Source organism: Heterodontus francisci, chromosome 19 (assembly GCF_036365525.1).
Source record: "Heterodontus francisci isolate sHetFra1 chromosome 19, sHetFra1.hap1, whole genome shotgun sequence".
Taxonomy (NCBI): Eukaryota; Metazoa; Chordata; class Chondrichthyes; order Heterodontiformes; family Heterodontidae; genus Heterodontus; species Heterodontus francisci.
In genome coordinates, this window is record NC_090389.1 from 86,171,967 (window position 1) to 86,189,330 (window position 17,364).

Genomic DNA, 17,364 nt, shown 5'->3' on the forward strand with positions numbered 1-17,364 from the left:
TCGGTTTTCCATTTTGGATACTGGTGAGAGCGATGATTCCTCGGGGGAGTGCAGCCAGAGCAAAGTCTGTGACACCACGTGTGGCTCAACTGTACAGGAGGGGAAGAAGAATAGTGGAAAAGCAATAGTGATAGGGGATTCGATAGTCAGGGCATCAGACAGGCGTTTCTGCAGCAGTAAACGTGACACCAGGATGGTATCTTGCCTCCCTGGTGCCACGGTCAAGGATGTCACAGAATAGCTGCAGGACATCCTTCTGGGAGAGGGTGAACAGCCAGAGTTCGTGGTCTACATTGGTACCAATGACATAGGTAGAAAGAGGGATGAGGTTCTGAAAGCAGATTTTAGGGAGTTAGGAAGGAAATTAAAAAGCAGGGTCTCCATAGCAGTAATCTAAGGATTACTCCCAGTGCCATGTGCTAGTGAGTATAGGAATAGGAGGATTGATCGATTGGACACGTGGCTGGAGAATTGGTGTAGGAGGGAGGGAATCAGATTTCTGAGGCATTGGGACCAGTTCTAGGGCAGGTGGCACCTGTACAAGATGGGCGGGCTACACCTTAACAGGACTGGAATTAACATCCTCGCAGGGAGATTTGCTAGTGCCATTGGGGAGTGTTTAAGCTAGCTTGTCAGGGGGATGGGAACCTGAGGTGTAGCTCAAATTGGAAGGGAGTAAAACTGGTAACAGGAGGTAGAAAAGTAGCAAGTGACATTAGAAGGCAGGCGAAACAAAGGCGAGTATCAACTAGGCTTAGAATGCAGTATAATAGCAAAAAGACAAAGTTAAGGGCACTGTACCTGAATGCACGCAGCATTTGCAACATGGTAGATGATCTACAGGCCCAAATAAAGGTAAATGGGTATGATCTAATTGCCATTACGGAAATGTGGCTACAGGGTAACCAAGACTGGGAACTGAATATTCAAGGATATTCGACAGTTAGGAAGGACAGGCAAAAAGGAAAAGGAGGTGGTGTTGTGCTGATAATAGGGGATGGGATCAGTACATTAGTAAGGGAAGGTCTCAGATCGGAATAACAAAATGTGGAATCTGTTTGGGTGGAACTAAGATACAACAAGGGGCAGCAAACATCGGTAGGAGTTGTTTATAGGCCACCAAACAGTAGTGGTAGTGTGGCGCATGGTATTGATCAGGAGATTAGAGAGGTATGTAGCATGGGTAATACTGTAATCATGGGTGACTTCAATTTGCATTTAGACTGGGTAAACCTAATGAGCACTAATGCTGTGGAGGACATGTTTCTGGAGTGTGTTCGGGATGGTTGTCTAGAGCATAATATTGAGGAACTAACTAGAGAACAGGCTATTTTAGATCTAGTATTATGTAATGATAAAGGGCTCATTAATAATCTTGTTGTAAAAGAACCTTTAGGGATGAGTGACCATAATATGATAGAATTTTACATTATGTTTGAAAGTGAGGTAGTTCAATCTGAAGCCAGGGTTTTAAATTTGAACAAAGGAAATTATGAAGGTATGAGGGGCAAATTGGTGAAGGTGGATTGGGAAAATACATTAAATGGTATGACACTACATCGGCAATGGATAGTCTTTAAAGAAATATTACATAGTTTACAGCAACTATACATTCCTTCAAGGTACAAAAACCCCAAAAGTAAAGGCAGTCAACTGTGGATAACAAAGGAAGTTAAGGATTGTATAAGATTAAAAGAAAAGGCCTATAAAGTTGCCAGAAATTGTAGTAACCCTGAGGATTGGGAGAATTTTAGAATACAGCAAAAGAGGACAAAGAAACCGATAAAGAAAGGGAGAATAGAATATGAAAGTAAGCTAGCAAAAAACATAAAAACAGACTGTAAAAGCTTCTATAGGTACGTAAAAGGGAAATATTTGGCTAAGACGAGTGTGGGTCCATTACAGGCAGAGTCAGGTCAATTTATAATGGGGAAAAGAGAAATGGTAGAGAAGCTAAATGATTACTTTGTGTCCATCTTCACTGAAGAAGATACAAGAAATCTCCCAGAATTAGAGATCCAAAGGATGAGAATGAGGAATTGAAGGAAATTAGTATTAGTAAGAAGGTTGTATTGGAGAAATTAATGGGGCTGAAGGTTGATAAGTCCCCAGGACTTGATATTCCACATCCCAGAGTGTTGAAAGAGGTAACTATGGAGGTAGTGGATGCTTTGGTGATCATCTTCCAAAATTCTATAGATTCTGGAACGTTTCTGCAGATTGAAAGGTAGCAAATGTCACCCCACTATTTAAGAAGGGAGGGAAAGAGAAAACAGAGAATGACAGACCTGTTAGCCTTACATCAGTTGTTGGGAAAATGCTAGAATCTATTCTAAAGGATGGGATAAATTGACACTTGGATAATAATGATCTGATTGGGCATAACTAACATGGATTTATGAATGGGAAATCATGTTTGACGATCCTGTTGGAGTTTTTTGAGGATGTTACTAACAGAATTGATAAAGGGGAGTCGGTGGATGTGGTATACTTGGATTTTCAGAAGGCTTTTGATAAAGTCCCCCACAGGAGGTTGGTTAGCAAAATTAAAGCACATGGGATAGGAGGTAATATACTGGCATGGATTAAGGTTTGGTTAACAGGCAGAAAGCAGAGAATAGGAATAAATGGGTCATTCTTGTAGTAGGCGGTGGGGTAGTGTTTTTGTCACTGGATTAGTAACCCAGAGACCCAGGGTATTTCTCTGGGGACATGGGTTGAATCCCACCAGAGCAGAAAGTGGAATTTGAATTCAATAAATAAAATCTGGAATCAGACTCACAGCAATGTGGTTGACTCTTAAATGCCCTCTGAAATGGCCTAACAAGCCACTCAGTTGTATCTAATCACTACAAAGTCAATAAAACAGAATGAAACCAGACAGACCACCCAGCATCGACCTAGGCACCAGAAACAACAACGGCAAACCCAGCTCTGTCGACCCTGCAAAGTCCTCCTTACTAACATCTGGGGGCTTGTATCAAAGTTGGGAGAGCTGTCCCACAGACTAGTCAAGCAACAGCCTGACATAGTCATAGTCACGGAATCATACCTGACAGACAATGTCCCCAACATCGCCATCACAATCCCTGGGTATGCCCTGTTCCACCCGTAGGACAGGCCCAGCAGAGGTGGCAGCACAGTGATATACAGTCGGGAGGGAGTTGCCCTGGGAATCCTCAACATCGACTCCAGAACCCATAAAGTCTCACTGCATCAGGTCAAACATGGGCAAGGAAACCCCTTGCTGATTACCACCTACCGCCCTCCCTCAGCTGATGAATCAGTACTCCTCCATGTTGATCACCACTTGGAGGAAGCAATTAGGGTGGCAAGGGTGCAGAATGTACTCTGGGTGGGGGACTTCAATGGCCATCACCAAGACTGGCTCGGTAGTACCACTACTGACCGAGCGGGCTGAGTCCTAAAGGACATAGCTGCTAGACTGGATATGTGGCAGGTGGTGAGGGAACCAACAAGAGGGAAAAATATACTTGACCTCATCTTTGCCAATCTGCCTGCCGCAGATGCATTTGTCCATGATAATATTGGTAGGAGTGACCACAGCATAGTCCTTGTGGAGATGAAGTTCTGCCTTCACATTGAGGATACCCTTCATCATGTTGTGTGGCACTACCCCCGTGCTAAATGGGATAGATTTTGAACAGATCTAGCAATGCAAAACTGGGCATCCATGAGGTGCTGTGGGGCAGCAGCAGAATTGGACTCAGCTGCAATCTGTAACTTCATGGCCCACGGCATATTCCCCACTCTACCATCCAGGTGGGAGACCAACCCTGGTTCAATGAAGAGTGCAGGGGGGCATGCCAGGAGCAGCACCAGGCAAACCTCAAAATGAGATGTCAACCTGCTGAAGCTGCAACACAGGACTACTTGCATGCCAAACTGCATAAGCAGCATGCGATAGACAGAGCTAAGCAATCCCATAACCAGCAAATCAGATCTAAGCTCTGCAGTCCTGTCACATCCAGCCATAAGTGGTGGTGGACAATTAAACAACTAACAGGAGGAGGTGGCTCCACAAATATCCCATCCTCAATGATGGGGGGAGCCCAGCACATCGGTGCGAAAGATAAGGCTGAAGCATTTGCAACAATCCAGCCAAAAGTGCCGAGTGGATGATCCATCTCTGCCTCCTCTGGAACTCCCTAGCATCACAGATGCCAGACTTCAGTCAATTTGATTCACTCCGCGTGATATCAAGAAACGACTGAAGGCACTGGATACTGCAAAGGCAATGGGTCCTGACAATATTCTGGCAATAGTACTGCAAACCTGTGCTCCAGAACTTGTAGCGCCCCTAGCCAAGCTGTTCCAGTACAGCTACAACACTGGCATCTACCCAGCAATGTGAAAAATTGCCGCGGTATGTCCTGTACACCAAAAGCAGGACAAGTCCAACCCGGCCAATTACCGCCCCATCAGCCTACTCTCATTCATCAGCAAAAGTGATGGAAGGTGTCATCGACAGTGCGATCAAGTGGCACTTTCTTAGCAATAACCTGTTCAGCGATGCTCAGTTTGGGTTCCGCCAGGGCCACTCAGCTCCTGACCTCATTACAGCCTTGGTTCAAACATGAACAAAAGAGCTGAACTCAAGAGGTGAGGTGAGAGTGACTGCCCTTGACATCAAGGCAGCATTTGACCGAGATGGCTTCAAGGAGCCCTAGCAAAACTGAGGTCAATGAGAATCAGGGGGAAAACTCCCTGCTGGTTGGAGTCATACCTAGCGCAAAGGAAAGTGGTTGTGGTTGTTGGTGGTCAAACATCTTAGCTGCAGGGCATCACTGCAGGAGTTCCTCAGGGTAGTGTCCTACGTCCAGCCATCTTCAGCTGCTTCATCAATGACCTTCCTTCAATCATAAGGTCAGAAATGGGGATATTTGCTCATGATTGCACAATGTTCAGCACCATTCGTGACTCCTCAGACACTGAAGCAGTCCGTGTAGAAATTCAACAAGACCTGGACAATATCCAGACTTGGGCTGATTATTGGCAAGTAACATTCGCGCCACACAAGTTCCTGGCGATGACTATTTCCAACAAGAGAGAATCTAACCATCTCCCCTTGACATTCAATGGCATTACCATCACTAAATCCCCCACTATCAACATCCTAGCGGTTACCATTGACCAGAAATTGAACTGGAGTAGCCATATAAATACCATGGCTACAAGAGCAGGTCAGAGGCTAGGAATCCTGCGGCGAGTAACTCACCTCCTGACTCCCCAAAGCCTGTCCATCATCTGCAAGGCACAAGTCAGGAGTGTGATCATATACTGTCCACTTGCCTGGATGGGTGCAGCTCCAACAACACTCAAGAAGCTTGACACCATCCAGGACAAAGCAGCTTGCTTGATTGGCACCCCATTCACAAACTTTCACTCCCTCCACCACCGACGCACAGTCGCAGCAGTGTGTGCCATCTACAAGATGCACTGCAGCAACGCACCAAGGCCATTTAGACAGCACCTTCCAAACCCACGACCTGTACCAACTAGAAGGACAAGGGCAGCAAATGCATGAGAACACCACCACCTGCAAGTTCCCCTCCAAGTCACACACCATCCTGACTTGGAACTATGTCGCTGTTCCTTCATTGTCGCTGGATCAAAATCCTGGAACTCCCTTCCTAACAGCACTGTGGGTGTACCTACCCCACATGGACTGCAGCGGTTCAAGAAGGCAGCTCACCACCACCTTCTCAAGGGCAATTAGGGATGGGCAATAAATGCTGTCCTAGCCAGCCATGCCCACATCCATGAATACATTTTAAAAAATTCTCACGATGGCAAGCTATGACTAGTGGGGTACCAGAAGGCTCAGTGCTTGGGTCCCAGCTGTTCACAATATATATCAACAACCTGGATGTGGAGACCAAATGTAACATTTCCAAGTTCGCGGCTGACACAAAACCTGGTGGGAATGTGTGTTGTGAGGAAGATGCAAAACGGCTTCAAGGACATTTGGACAGACTTAGTGAGTGGGCAAGAATGTGGCAAATGGAATATAATGTGGAAAAATGTGAGTTTATCCACTTTTGTAGGAGGAACAGATGTGCAGAATATTTCTTAAATGGTAAGAGATTAGAAAGTGTAAATGTACAAATTGGGCGGCGCAGTGGTTAGCACCGCAGCCTCACAGCTCCAGGGACCCGGGTTCGATTCCAGGTACTGCCTGTGTCTGCGTGGGTTTTCTCCGGGTGCTCCGGTTTCCTCCCACAAGTCAAAAGACTTGCAGGTTGATAGGTAAATTGGCCATTATAAATTGTCACTAGTGTAGGTAGGTGGTAGGGAAATATAGGGACAGGTGGAGATGTTTGGTAGGAATATGGGATTAGTGTAGGATTAGTATAAATGGGTGGTTGATGTTCGGCACAGACTCGGTGGGCTGAAGGGCCTGTTTCAGTGCTGTATCTCTTAAAAAAAAAATGTGTGTCCTTGTCAATAAGTCACTGAGAGCTAACATGCAGGTGCAGCAAGCAATTAGGAAGGCTAATGGTATGTTAACCTTTAATGCAAGACGATTTGAGTACGGGAGTAGTGATGTCTTGCTTCAATTGTACAGAACCTTGGTTAGACTGCACTTGGAGCACTGTGTGCTGTTTTGGTCCCCTTACCTTGGGAAGGATATTATTGCCATAGAGGGAGTGCAAAGAAGGTTCACCAGACTAGTTCGCAGGATGGTGGGACTGTCCTGTGAAGAGAAATTGGGGAAACTGGGCCTATATTCTCGAGGGTTTTGAAGAATGAGAGATGATCTCATTGAAACCTACAAAATACTTAAAGGGATAGACAGGGTAGATACAGGTAAGATGTTTCCCCTGGTTGGAGAATCCAGAACCATGGGACACAATTTCAAAATAAGGGGGGGATACCACTTAGGACAGAGATGAGGAGAAATGTCTGTACTCAGAGGGTTGTGAATCTTTGGCATTCTCTACCGCAGAAGGCTGTGGAAGCTCAGTCACTGAGTATGTTTAAAGCAGCGATTGACAGATTTCTAAATACCAATGACATAAGGGGATAGTGTAGGGAAAAAGGCTTTGAAATGGATGATCAGCCACTTTGATGATCATATTGAATGGCGGAGCAGGTTCGATGGGCTGAATGGCCTACTCCTGCTCCTATGTTCCTATGTTTGCCTCGAGCTTCTTCACACAGGCTGGGTTGATATGGAGCACCAAAGGCCTCATGTAAAAGGAACGAGATCTGTTTATTGGAAACAATTTCTTTCATAACCGTGACAGCAAACGCTGGCCTTTCCATCTACCATACACATTCACCTGGTGAAACCCCGGTGCTTCTAGGTGCTCTTCTTCAATATTTTTCATGCATTCCTGTGCGATGCTCCCCCTGCACTGTCAGCTGAGTTGGAGGCAGGCTGCAGACCTTGCTGCCCCTTGGCTCGGGGTGACCTTGGCGGTTGTCCTCAGGTTGCCTTAGGCCTGGTAGTCCCTGGCTAGTTGGTGGCCTCCTGCAGAGAAGCAGTAGCACCCTCTGTCTTTGGGGATGATGAAGGCCGTGGCATCACTGGCAGAGGGGCAAAGGGACTGCTGACTGCATCAGGAACACCCTGAAAGAAGCCTCCAGCCTTGGTGGTAGCCGCTCTTTCTCCCTTGCAAGGTGCATAAGGTTGTTTGTTCAGGTCCCACTCCATGACTTGAGCAAAAAAAACATGTCTGACACTCCGGTGCAGTACTTAGGGAGTGCTACATTGTTGGAGGTGCTGTTTTTCAGATGAGATGTTAAACCGAGCCCTGTCTGTTCTCCTGGGTAGATGTAAAAGATCCTATTTTGAAGAAGAGCGGGGGAATTCTCCCCGGTGTCCTGGCCAATATTTATCCCTCAATCAACATCACACAAAAAACAGATTATCTGGTCATTATCACTTTTCTGTTTGTGGGATCTTGTTGTGCACATATTGGCTGCCACGTTTCCTACATTACAATAGCGACGACACTTCAGATGTACTTCATTGGCAGTAAAGCGCTTTGAGACGTCCTGAGGTTGTGAAAGGTGCTATATAAATGCAAGTCTTTCTATTTTCTCTTTTTACTTTTTTAAAGCCCTTACTTCCTGCTTCATGTTCTTTTCCTTCCTACTTTATGCATCTTCAGTGAACTCTCTAACTCTGGGCTCTTGGGTTAGGATACACACCAATAAAAAAAATGTAGTTAAACCTGGAACTGTATTGGGTGAGTTAAAATCAACTGCAGGTAATACCTCTTCACACAAAAGATTGTGAGGATGTAGAGTGCACTGACCCAGAAGTCTATAGATGTAACGTCAATTGACATGTTTGAGAGGGAGATAGATGCTTAGCTAGAAAAAACACAGAAACATTTTCAGCACAGAAGCCATTCAGCCCACCGTGTCTGTGCTGGCTGAAAAAGATCGATTCAGTTCTTGGTCCATAGACCTGTAGGTTACAGCACTTCAAGTGCATATCCAAGAGCACTTTAAATGTGATGAAAGTTTCTACATCTACCCCCCTTTCAGGCAGCGAGTTCCAGACCCCTACCACCCTCTGGGTAAGGAAATTACTCCAGAACTCCCTTCTAATCCTTCTACCAATTATTTTAAACCTCTGCCCCCTGGTTATTGACCTCCCTGCTAAGGGAATTAGGCCCTTCCTATTCACTCTATCTCGGCCCCTCATAATTTTATACATCTCAATTAAATCTCCCCTCAACTTCCTCTGCTCCAAGAAAACAACCCCAGCCTTTTCTCATAGCTAAAATTCTCATGGCAACAACCTTGTAAATCTCCTCTGTAGCCTCTCTAGTGTGATTACATCCTTCCAGTAAAGTAAGGAACATAGGGAGAAGGCAGTCTTGGAGGTAAGAGTTACTACAGCAAACAATATGGCGGAGAAGGCTCAATGGGATGAACCCACAAGATTCCTGTGTTGAAACATCATCAGTGAGGGATCTATGCTATGTTTTTGTGAAAGATCCAGTCCATGTTTTGTTAGTGAGCCATTCGATGTTTTGTGACAGATAAAGTGAGTTTAGGAGTTTGTGGTTGAAGAGGAAGGTGAAATCGTTAGTATAGCCAACATATTTGAGCAATTACTTTGTGTGTACAGCCAGTCAGTAGCCACTCAAGGATAGTGCTGAGTATAACAATGTGTCAGGGTTCAGAGTTCAAAGTTGACCGACAGTACTTACCGAAATCGTGCGCAAATGTGAGCAGGGAATTCTTGAGAAACAGTGAAACAACGTCCATGTGGCGGCCAGAGTGTTCACCTCCACCATGCAGAAGCATCATTAGAGCCCTAGATGGATTTGGTGAAAGAAGAATTGAGCAGCAGAGCAGCAAGTATCAACTCCAATGTAAAACAGATTACACTAAAACCCACGCACTGTAAGCGCATGCTTATCTCTGCTGCCCGTATCCTAACTGGCACCAAGTCCAGTTCACCCATCACCCCTGAGCTCGCTGACCTACTCAGTCCCCACCACAAACTCGATTCCCAAACCACTGACTCCACCCCTCTCCCTGGTCACAGTCTGAGGTTGAACCAGACTGTCCACAACCATAGCATCCTATTTGGCCCTGAGATGCGCTTCTGACCACCTATCCACTCCACCATAAGGCCACTTACTTCCAACTTCGTAATGTTACCGGTCTCCGCTTCTGCCTCAGATCATCTGCTGCTGACAGACTCATCCATGCCTTTGTTGCTTTTAGACTTTATTCCAATGCTCTCCTGGTTGGGCTCCCATATTCCACCGTCCATAAACTTGAGCTCATCCAAAACCCATATCCTAACTCGCACCAAGTTCCTTTCACCCATTACGCACATTCGCCAACCTACATTAGATCCCAGTCTGGTAGTGCCTCGATTTTAAAATGTTCATCCTTGTTTTCAAATCCCTCCATGGCCTCACCTGCTTCTTATCTCTGTAACCTCCTCCAGCTCTACAACCCTCCAGGATCTCTGCACTCCTCTAATTCTGGCCTGTTGCACATTCCTGATTTTAATCACTCCACCATTGGTGGCTGTATCTTCAGCTGCCTTAGGCACAATCCCTCACTAAACCTTAGCCTCCCTAGCTCTCTCCCCTCCTTTAAGACACTACATAAAACCTATCTCTTTGAACAAGTTTTTAGTCACCTATCCTAATATCTCTTTATGTGGCTCAATGTCAAGTTTTAATTGATAACACTCCTATGAAGTACCTTTGGATGCTTTACTACGTTAAAGGTGCCAGAAAAATGCAAGTTTTTCTTGGTGTGGTGCCAGAAGACTGTTAACGATGTATCATTGTTTAAAAAGAGAGAAAGGGATAGACCAAGTAATTAAAAGACAGTCAGCCTCACCTCAGTGGTGGGAAAATTATTGAAAAGAATTCTGAGGGATAGTATTAATTGTCATTTAGAAAGGCACGAATTAATCAAGGACAGTCAGTATGGATTTATTAAGGGAAGGTTGTGACTGACTAACTTGTTTGAATTCTTTGAGGTGGTAACAAGGAGGGCCAATGAGGGCAGCGTGTTTGATATAGTCTACATGGATTTTAACAATGCTTTTGACAAAGTCCCACATGGCAGACTGGTCCAAAAAGTAAATGCCCTTTAGATCCGAGGAAAAGTGGCAAGTTGGATCCAAAATTGGCACAGAGGCAGGAAGCAAAGGGTAATGATCGATGGGTGTTTATGTGGTTGGAAGGCTGTTTCCAGTGGGGTTCCACAGGTTTCAGTACTAGGTCCCTTGCTTTTTGTGGTGTATATCAATGATCTGGACGTAAATGTAGGGGGCATGATTAAAAAGTTTGCAGATGATACAAAAATTGGCCGTGTGGTTGATAGTGAAGAAGAAAGCTATACACTGCAGGAAGATATCAATGGACTGGTCAGGTGGGCAGAAAAGTGGCAAATAGAATTCAATCCAGAGAAGTGTGAAGTAATCTGGGTAGGCCAAACCAGGCAAAGAACATACAATTGGTTGGCATCCTTTCATCTACAAAAGATGATGGACACACCGCAAACAATCCATTGAGCTGGGGTGTCTTCTCTTGGTGCACCTTTGCTGATGGCTGTGAAGGCCAATTCTTGAGAGGCAGGTTCTGCCAAGTGAGACTGTGAGTTGTTGTTTTTGACGTTGGCACCTGTTGCCAAATTGCTGTAGCAACTGGTCATCGTGTTAGTGCACACCTGTCCACAGGATGTGTTGTCATTTCCTTCCTTCGCTGGCATGTGACTCCCAGGTGCGATAGCTGACATTTAGGACTTTCATGTCACGCTTGCAAGCATCCTTGAAGCAGAGCTTTGGACGCCCCACTGGTCATCTGGCCCTGGCCATCTCACCAGACAGCAGTTCTTTGGGTATGCAACTGTCTTCCATCCTGCGGACGTGTTCGATCCAATGAAGCCTCCTCTGTTTGATTAGTGCCAACACACTTGGGAGCTCTGCCTTTGAGAGGACTGCCGCATTTGTGGTTTTATCCTGCCAGGATGTACCCATAATGCGCCGCAGACAATGAAGATGGAAATTATTGAGCTTCTTTTCCTAGTCGCTGTAGGTCACCCATGTTTCACAGCCATACAGCAAGGTGCTGAGAGCACAGGCCTTATAAACCATCCGCTTGGTCCTAAGGGTCAGCTTGGTGTTATCCCATGCGCGTTTTGCGAGTCGGCCAAAGGTGGTAGCTGCTTTCCCTATCCGTGTATCGAGCTCTGCATCAAGGTTCAGATTGTCTGTCACTTGGACCCAAGGTAGTAGAAATTGCTAAGCACTTCCAGTGCAGGGATAGGCACTGACATGTTGCACCCCGGACATTTGACAAAATTATTGACTCAGCCATGGACATGGGGGTAATGAATCTGTATATAAAGTGTATAGCCAATCTAATGCCATCAAAGCACAGTCTGATTTAAATGGAGAGCAGCACAACTGTATTAGCTAGCAAGCAAAATGGTATGCAATGCCAATGTGAATTACTTTTGTTGGCAGAATAGAGCTAGTTACATCATGTCACGGGGTGGTAGATGGACCTTATCGGATGACTTCTGTGCATTCATACTGTATCTGGAGTGCAAATTCATCCAATAAACTGTGAAACTCAAAGAGATGATTGTTATTGTGGTTATAGAGGTGAGGCAGCAGAAAAATCAGCAATTAGAAGATGGACCATTTCTCACACTGCTGTTATCACAAGACAATTTAAGCAGTGATGGCCAATGTTTGTGCAACTTCTCCACCTGCATGCAATATGTGTCTGAAGACAGGGCAATCAACAAAAGAGCAGTGATCTCCAAATCAGGAGAATTTTATAGGATGGAGCAGCTAGTACATCAGAACAGTCATGTAAAACATAAAAACAGAGTGGGACAGAGAGATTAATGGTAGGTAGCCAAGACTAGTTAATTCATCTTGACAGGCTGTTAAACTAGGTCCTAGATTCTAAAATACAGAAACAACAGAATCTCTTGTGGACAAAATGTCATTTGCTCACCAAAGCTAGTGACAAAATTAGATAAATAAAGATCACCCTTCAGTTCCTCCAATAAAGTGGTTCTCTGAATGTCATTTTTGTCCATATCTCAGTCTACCACTGTCAATTCCGATTTAGCTCTGACAAGATGTTTATTAACAAAAGGCCTTTCTGCAAAACGTTGAGCGGTTGTTACTGCATGTATTATTCAATTACAAAATGTTAGTCACTATCTGTAAGATTGTACTCCAGACGAACCAATTTATGTCCAAGCCAAATATCTTACCTGTTAGCAAAGGTGCACTTATAATCTAATGTAATTATATGATACAGACAACTTTCAAATGACATTGGCCACTCAGGTTATCTGTCCTCAAGCTGGATATTAAATGATGCACATTTCAGTTACTGAGCTTTGATATATTTGTAAAAATTGTCCTTTAATTCAATTTGCAGCAAAAGTATCAGTTAATGACTTTCTAACATGGTCATTGAAACATACTACAAGAAAAGATTGTATGTCCACCAAAGCTACTAAGTATCATCACCTCATTCCATGACAATATGAAAGGTACAATTCAACATAGCGGCACCTTATCAGACCCCTTTCCTATCCTGGGTGGTGTGAAACAGGGCTGTGTTCTTGCACCCACACTTTTCGGGATCTTCTTCTCCCTGCTGCTCTGACATGCATTCAAGTCTTCAGAAGAAGGAATTTTCCTCCACACAAGATCAGGGGGCAGGTTGTTCAACCTTGCCCGTCTAAGAGCGAAGTCCAAAGTACGGAAAGTCCTCATCAGGGAACTCCTCTTTGCTGACGATGCTGCTTTAACATCTCACACTGAAGAGTGTCTGCGGAGTCTCATCGACAGGTTTGCGGCTGCCTGCAATGAATTTGGCCTAACCATCAGCCTCAAGAAAACAAACATCATGGGACAGGATGTCAGAAATGCTCCATCCGTGGAAGTGGTTCAAGAGTTCACCTACCTAGGCTCAACTATCACCAGTAACCTGTCTCTAGATGCAGAAATCAACAAGCGCATGGGAACGGCTTCCACTGCTATGTCCAGACTGGCCAAGAGAGTGTGGGAAAATGGCGCACTGACACGGAACACAAAAGTCTGAGTGTATCAAGCCTGTGCCCTCAGTACCTTGCTCTATGGCAGCGAGGCCTGGACAACGTATGTCAGCCAAGAGCGACGTCTCAATTCATTCCATCTTCGCTGCCTCCGGAGAATACTTAGCATCAGGTGGCAGGACCGTATCTCCAACACAGAAGTCCTCGAGGCGGCCAACATCCCCAGCTTATACACACTACTGAGTCAGCGGCGCTTGAGATGGCTTGGCCATGTGAGCCTCATGGAAGATGGCAGGATCCCCAAAGACACATTGTACAGCGAGCTCGCCACTGGTATCAGACCCACCGGCCGTCCATGTCTCCGCTTTAAAGACGTCTGCAAACGCGACATGAAGTCCTGTGACATTGATCACAAATCGTGGGAGTCAGTTGCCAGTGTTCGCCAGAGCTGGCGGGCAGCCATAAAGACGGGGCTAAAGTGTGGCGAGTCGAAGAGACTTAGCAGTTGGCAGGAAAAAAGACAGAGGCACAAGGGGAGAGCCAACTGTGTAACAGCCCCAACAAACAAATTTTTCTGCAGCACCCGTGGAAGAGCCTGTCACTCTAGGATTGGCCTTTATAGCCACTCCAGGCGCTGCTCCACACACCACTGACCACCTCTAGGCGCTTCCCCATTGTCTCTCGAGATAAGGAGGCCAAAGAGTCTAAATTGGTCAGCAGCATTCTGTTTTTGCCAATTTCACTTAGCCCCAATGCATCATACGCTTGTATTCAAGGAACTTACAGTGCTGACTTCTGGTGATTCCATGGATTTTCTTGCCTTTTTTCCCCTCAGTAAAAGTTCCTGAACAATGTGACTCCAAATGGATAGTAGCCGAAATAAAAGTCCAGTAACCGTGAACATGTCACTGAGTTTGTGTCCCAAGTGAAAGTAATGTGTGCCAGAGCGTAGAAATCGAGACATTCCCTGACTAAACTTTGCCATTTTAAAATGAGTTTACATAACACAAGCCTTTAAGCTTGTGTTTTAAAATAACCTCGCTGCTAAGTTATTTTAAAAAACAAGGGTTAAAGGCTTGGAGCAAGGGTGTCCAACCTTTTTGTGTTGGGGACCACAAAACAATTTTCCTCTTACATTGGAGGCCGTGAGACAATTTCGGAAAGATAAAGGCATTAAAAATTTATCTTAATATTAATCAAAACAACAATAAATGTGCATTTTTGTGAAGAAGTTTTAAATGAGAAGATTAATTTATTGACTTACTTTCTCGTCAATATGTTGGACACTGATTTAGTGAGATACCTAGCATTTTTGCTTGCACAAGTAGTCAATGTCTGCCTGCACACTTGTGTAGCAATGCAGGGTATTCTGGATAGATGTCCATCTGTCAGGAGTGATCTTGATTGCTCTCTCTCCCTCCTCTATCAGTCTGTCTGTCTCTCTCCCTCTGTCTCTCTCTTCCCCCAGTCTCCGTGTTCCCACCTCTCTGTATTGTCTCCCCCACTGTGCATTAGAACAAAGAACAAAGAACAGTACAGCACAGGAACAGGCCATTCAGCCCTCCAAGCCTGCGCCGATCTTGATGCCTGCCTAAACTAACACCTTCTGCACTTCTGGGGCCCATATCCCTCTATTCCCTTCCTATTCATGTATATGTCAAGATGTCTCTTAAAAGTCGCTATCGTATCTGCTTCCACCACCTCCCCTGGCAGCAAGTTTCAGGCACTCACCACCCTCTGTGTAAAAAAACTTGCCTCGCACATCCCCTCTAAACTTTGCCCCTCGCACCTTAAACCTATGTCCCCTAGTAACTGACTCTTCCACGCTGGGAAAAAGCTTCTGACTATCCACTCTGTCCATGCCGCTCATAACTTTGTAAACCTCTATCATGTCACCCCTCCACATTCTGCCCTCTTCTCTGTGTTGTCCCCCCCCACCATGTCATCCCCACTCTCTCTGTCCCCCTTCTCTCTCTCTCTCTGTCCCCCCACCTCTTGCTTTCCGTTCCTCCCTCTCTCTCTCTCTCTCTCTGTCCCCCACCTCTTCCTCTCTCTGTCCCCACTCCCACTCTTTGTCTATTCTCCCTCCCACTCTCATCTCCCCAGGCTCTCTCTCCCTCCCCCACTCTCTCCCTCCCCCACTCTCTGTCCCCACTCTCTCTCTGTCCCTTCTCCCACTCTCTTTCTCTGTCCCGCCACTTTGTCTCTCTGTTCTTCCCTCTCCCACTCTCTCTCCCACTCTCTCCCTCCCCACTTTGTCCCCCCACTCTCTCTCCCCTCCACTCTCTTTCTGTTCTCTCCCACAATCTGTCCCCCACTCTCTCTCTTTATCCCCCACCCCACACTCTCAGCCACTCTCTGTCTCTCCCCCACTCTCCGTCTCTGTCCCCCCTCCCACACTCTCTCTCTCCCCACTCTCTCTTCCCCCCAATCTCCCCTGTCCCACACTCTCCCACTCTCTCTCTCCCACTCTCTCTTCCACCCTCCTCATTCTCTCGCGGTCCCCCTCTCCCACTCTCTCTCCCACTCTTCTCTCTCACTTTCTCTCTGACTGTTGCTGAGAGTGGGAACCTCGCTGCCGAACTTGGGACAGATTCGTGGTTTTCCGGTGGACTTCAAAAAAAAAAATCAGAACCCATGGGTAAATCAAGAATCTGTCCGAAATCGGGAAGCGCTATTCTGTTTCAGCACCTGTCAGCTGTGAAACTGACATTTGCGATTTTTTTTTAAAAAGCCGGTTCTGAAGAAGTCAATGGGAAATTTCCAGTCCCTGAATTACCAGTAACGGACCTCAAAACCTTTTACCATGGACACCGGTGTCCGTGTACGGACATGTTACTGACCCTTGTTCCAGTGGGGTATTATTTAGTGTGATCAGGGGCAGAGATGCAACATCTTGTCCCATGACCACAGTTTTCTTGAAGATTATAGTCAAGGACAGCAAGTTACAGGCACGGGAGAGACAGTCCATGAGTCTTTGTAGCTGAGTTTCCGTGTGAGCGACTAGCGCAGCATCATCAGTGTAGAGGAGTTCCCTGATCAGGATGTTTTTTTTTATTCGTGGGATGTGGGCGTCGCTGGCAGCATTTATTGCCCATCCCTAATTGCCCTTGAGAAGGTGGTGGTGAGCTGCCTTCTTGACCCGCTGCTGTTAATGTGGAGTCGGGGCACCCACAGTGCTGTTAGAAAGGGAGTTCCAGGATTTTGATCCAGGGACAGTGAAAGAACGGCGATATAGTTCCAAGTCAGGGTGGTGTGTGACTTGGAGGGGAACTTGCAGGTGGTGATGTTCCCATGCATCTGCTGCCCTTGTCCTTCTAATTGGTAGAGGTCACGGGTTTGGAAGGTGCTGTCTAAGGAGCCTTGGTGCATTGCTGCAGTGCATCTCATAGATGGTACACACTGCTGCCACTGTGCATCGGTGGTGGAGGGAGTAAATGTTTGTAGATGGGGTGCCAATCAAGTGGGCTGCTTTGTCCTGGATGGTGTCGAGCTTCTTGAGTGTTGTTGGAGCTGCACCCATCCAGGCAAGTGGGGAGTATTCCATCACACTCCTGACTTGTGCCTTGTAGATGGTGGACAGGTTTTGGGGAGTCAGAAGGTGAGTTAGTCGCCTCAGGATTCCTAGCCTCTGACCTGCTCTTGTAGCCACGGTATTTATATGGCTACTCCAGTTCAGTTTCTGGTCAATGGTAGCCCCTAGGATGTTGATAGTGGGGGATTCAGCAATGGTAATGCCGTTGAATGTCAAGGGGAGATGGTTAGATTCTCTCTTGTTGGAGATGTTCATTGCCTGGCACTTGTGTGGTGCGAATGTTACTT

General features: G+C 46.0%; 1 protein-coding gene across 1 annotated transcript in view; it reads right to left on the minus strand.

Moving 5' to 3' along the window:
* LOC137380351 (monoglyceride lipase-like) overlaps positions 1–17,364 on the minus strand; it is an 87,235-nt gene that overhangs the window by 41,696 nt on the left and 28,175 nt on the right. Inside the window, exons 2-3 of the mRNA XM_068052279.1 lie at positions 11,431–11,437; positions 9,195–9,301 (exon numbers count right to left, since the gene is read on the minus strand). Coding sequence (XP_067908380.1) covers positions 9,195–9,301; positions 11,431–11,437 — 114 coding nt within the window. The remainder of the gene's footprint in view (positions 1–9,194; positions 9,302–11,430; positions 11,438–17,364) is intronic.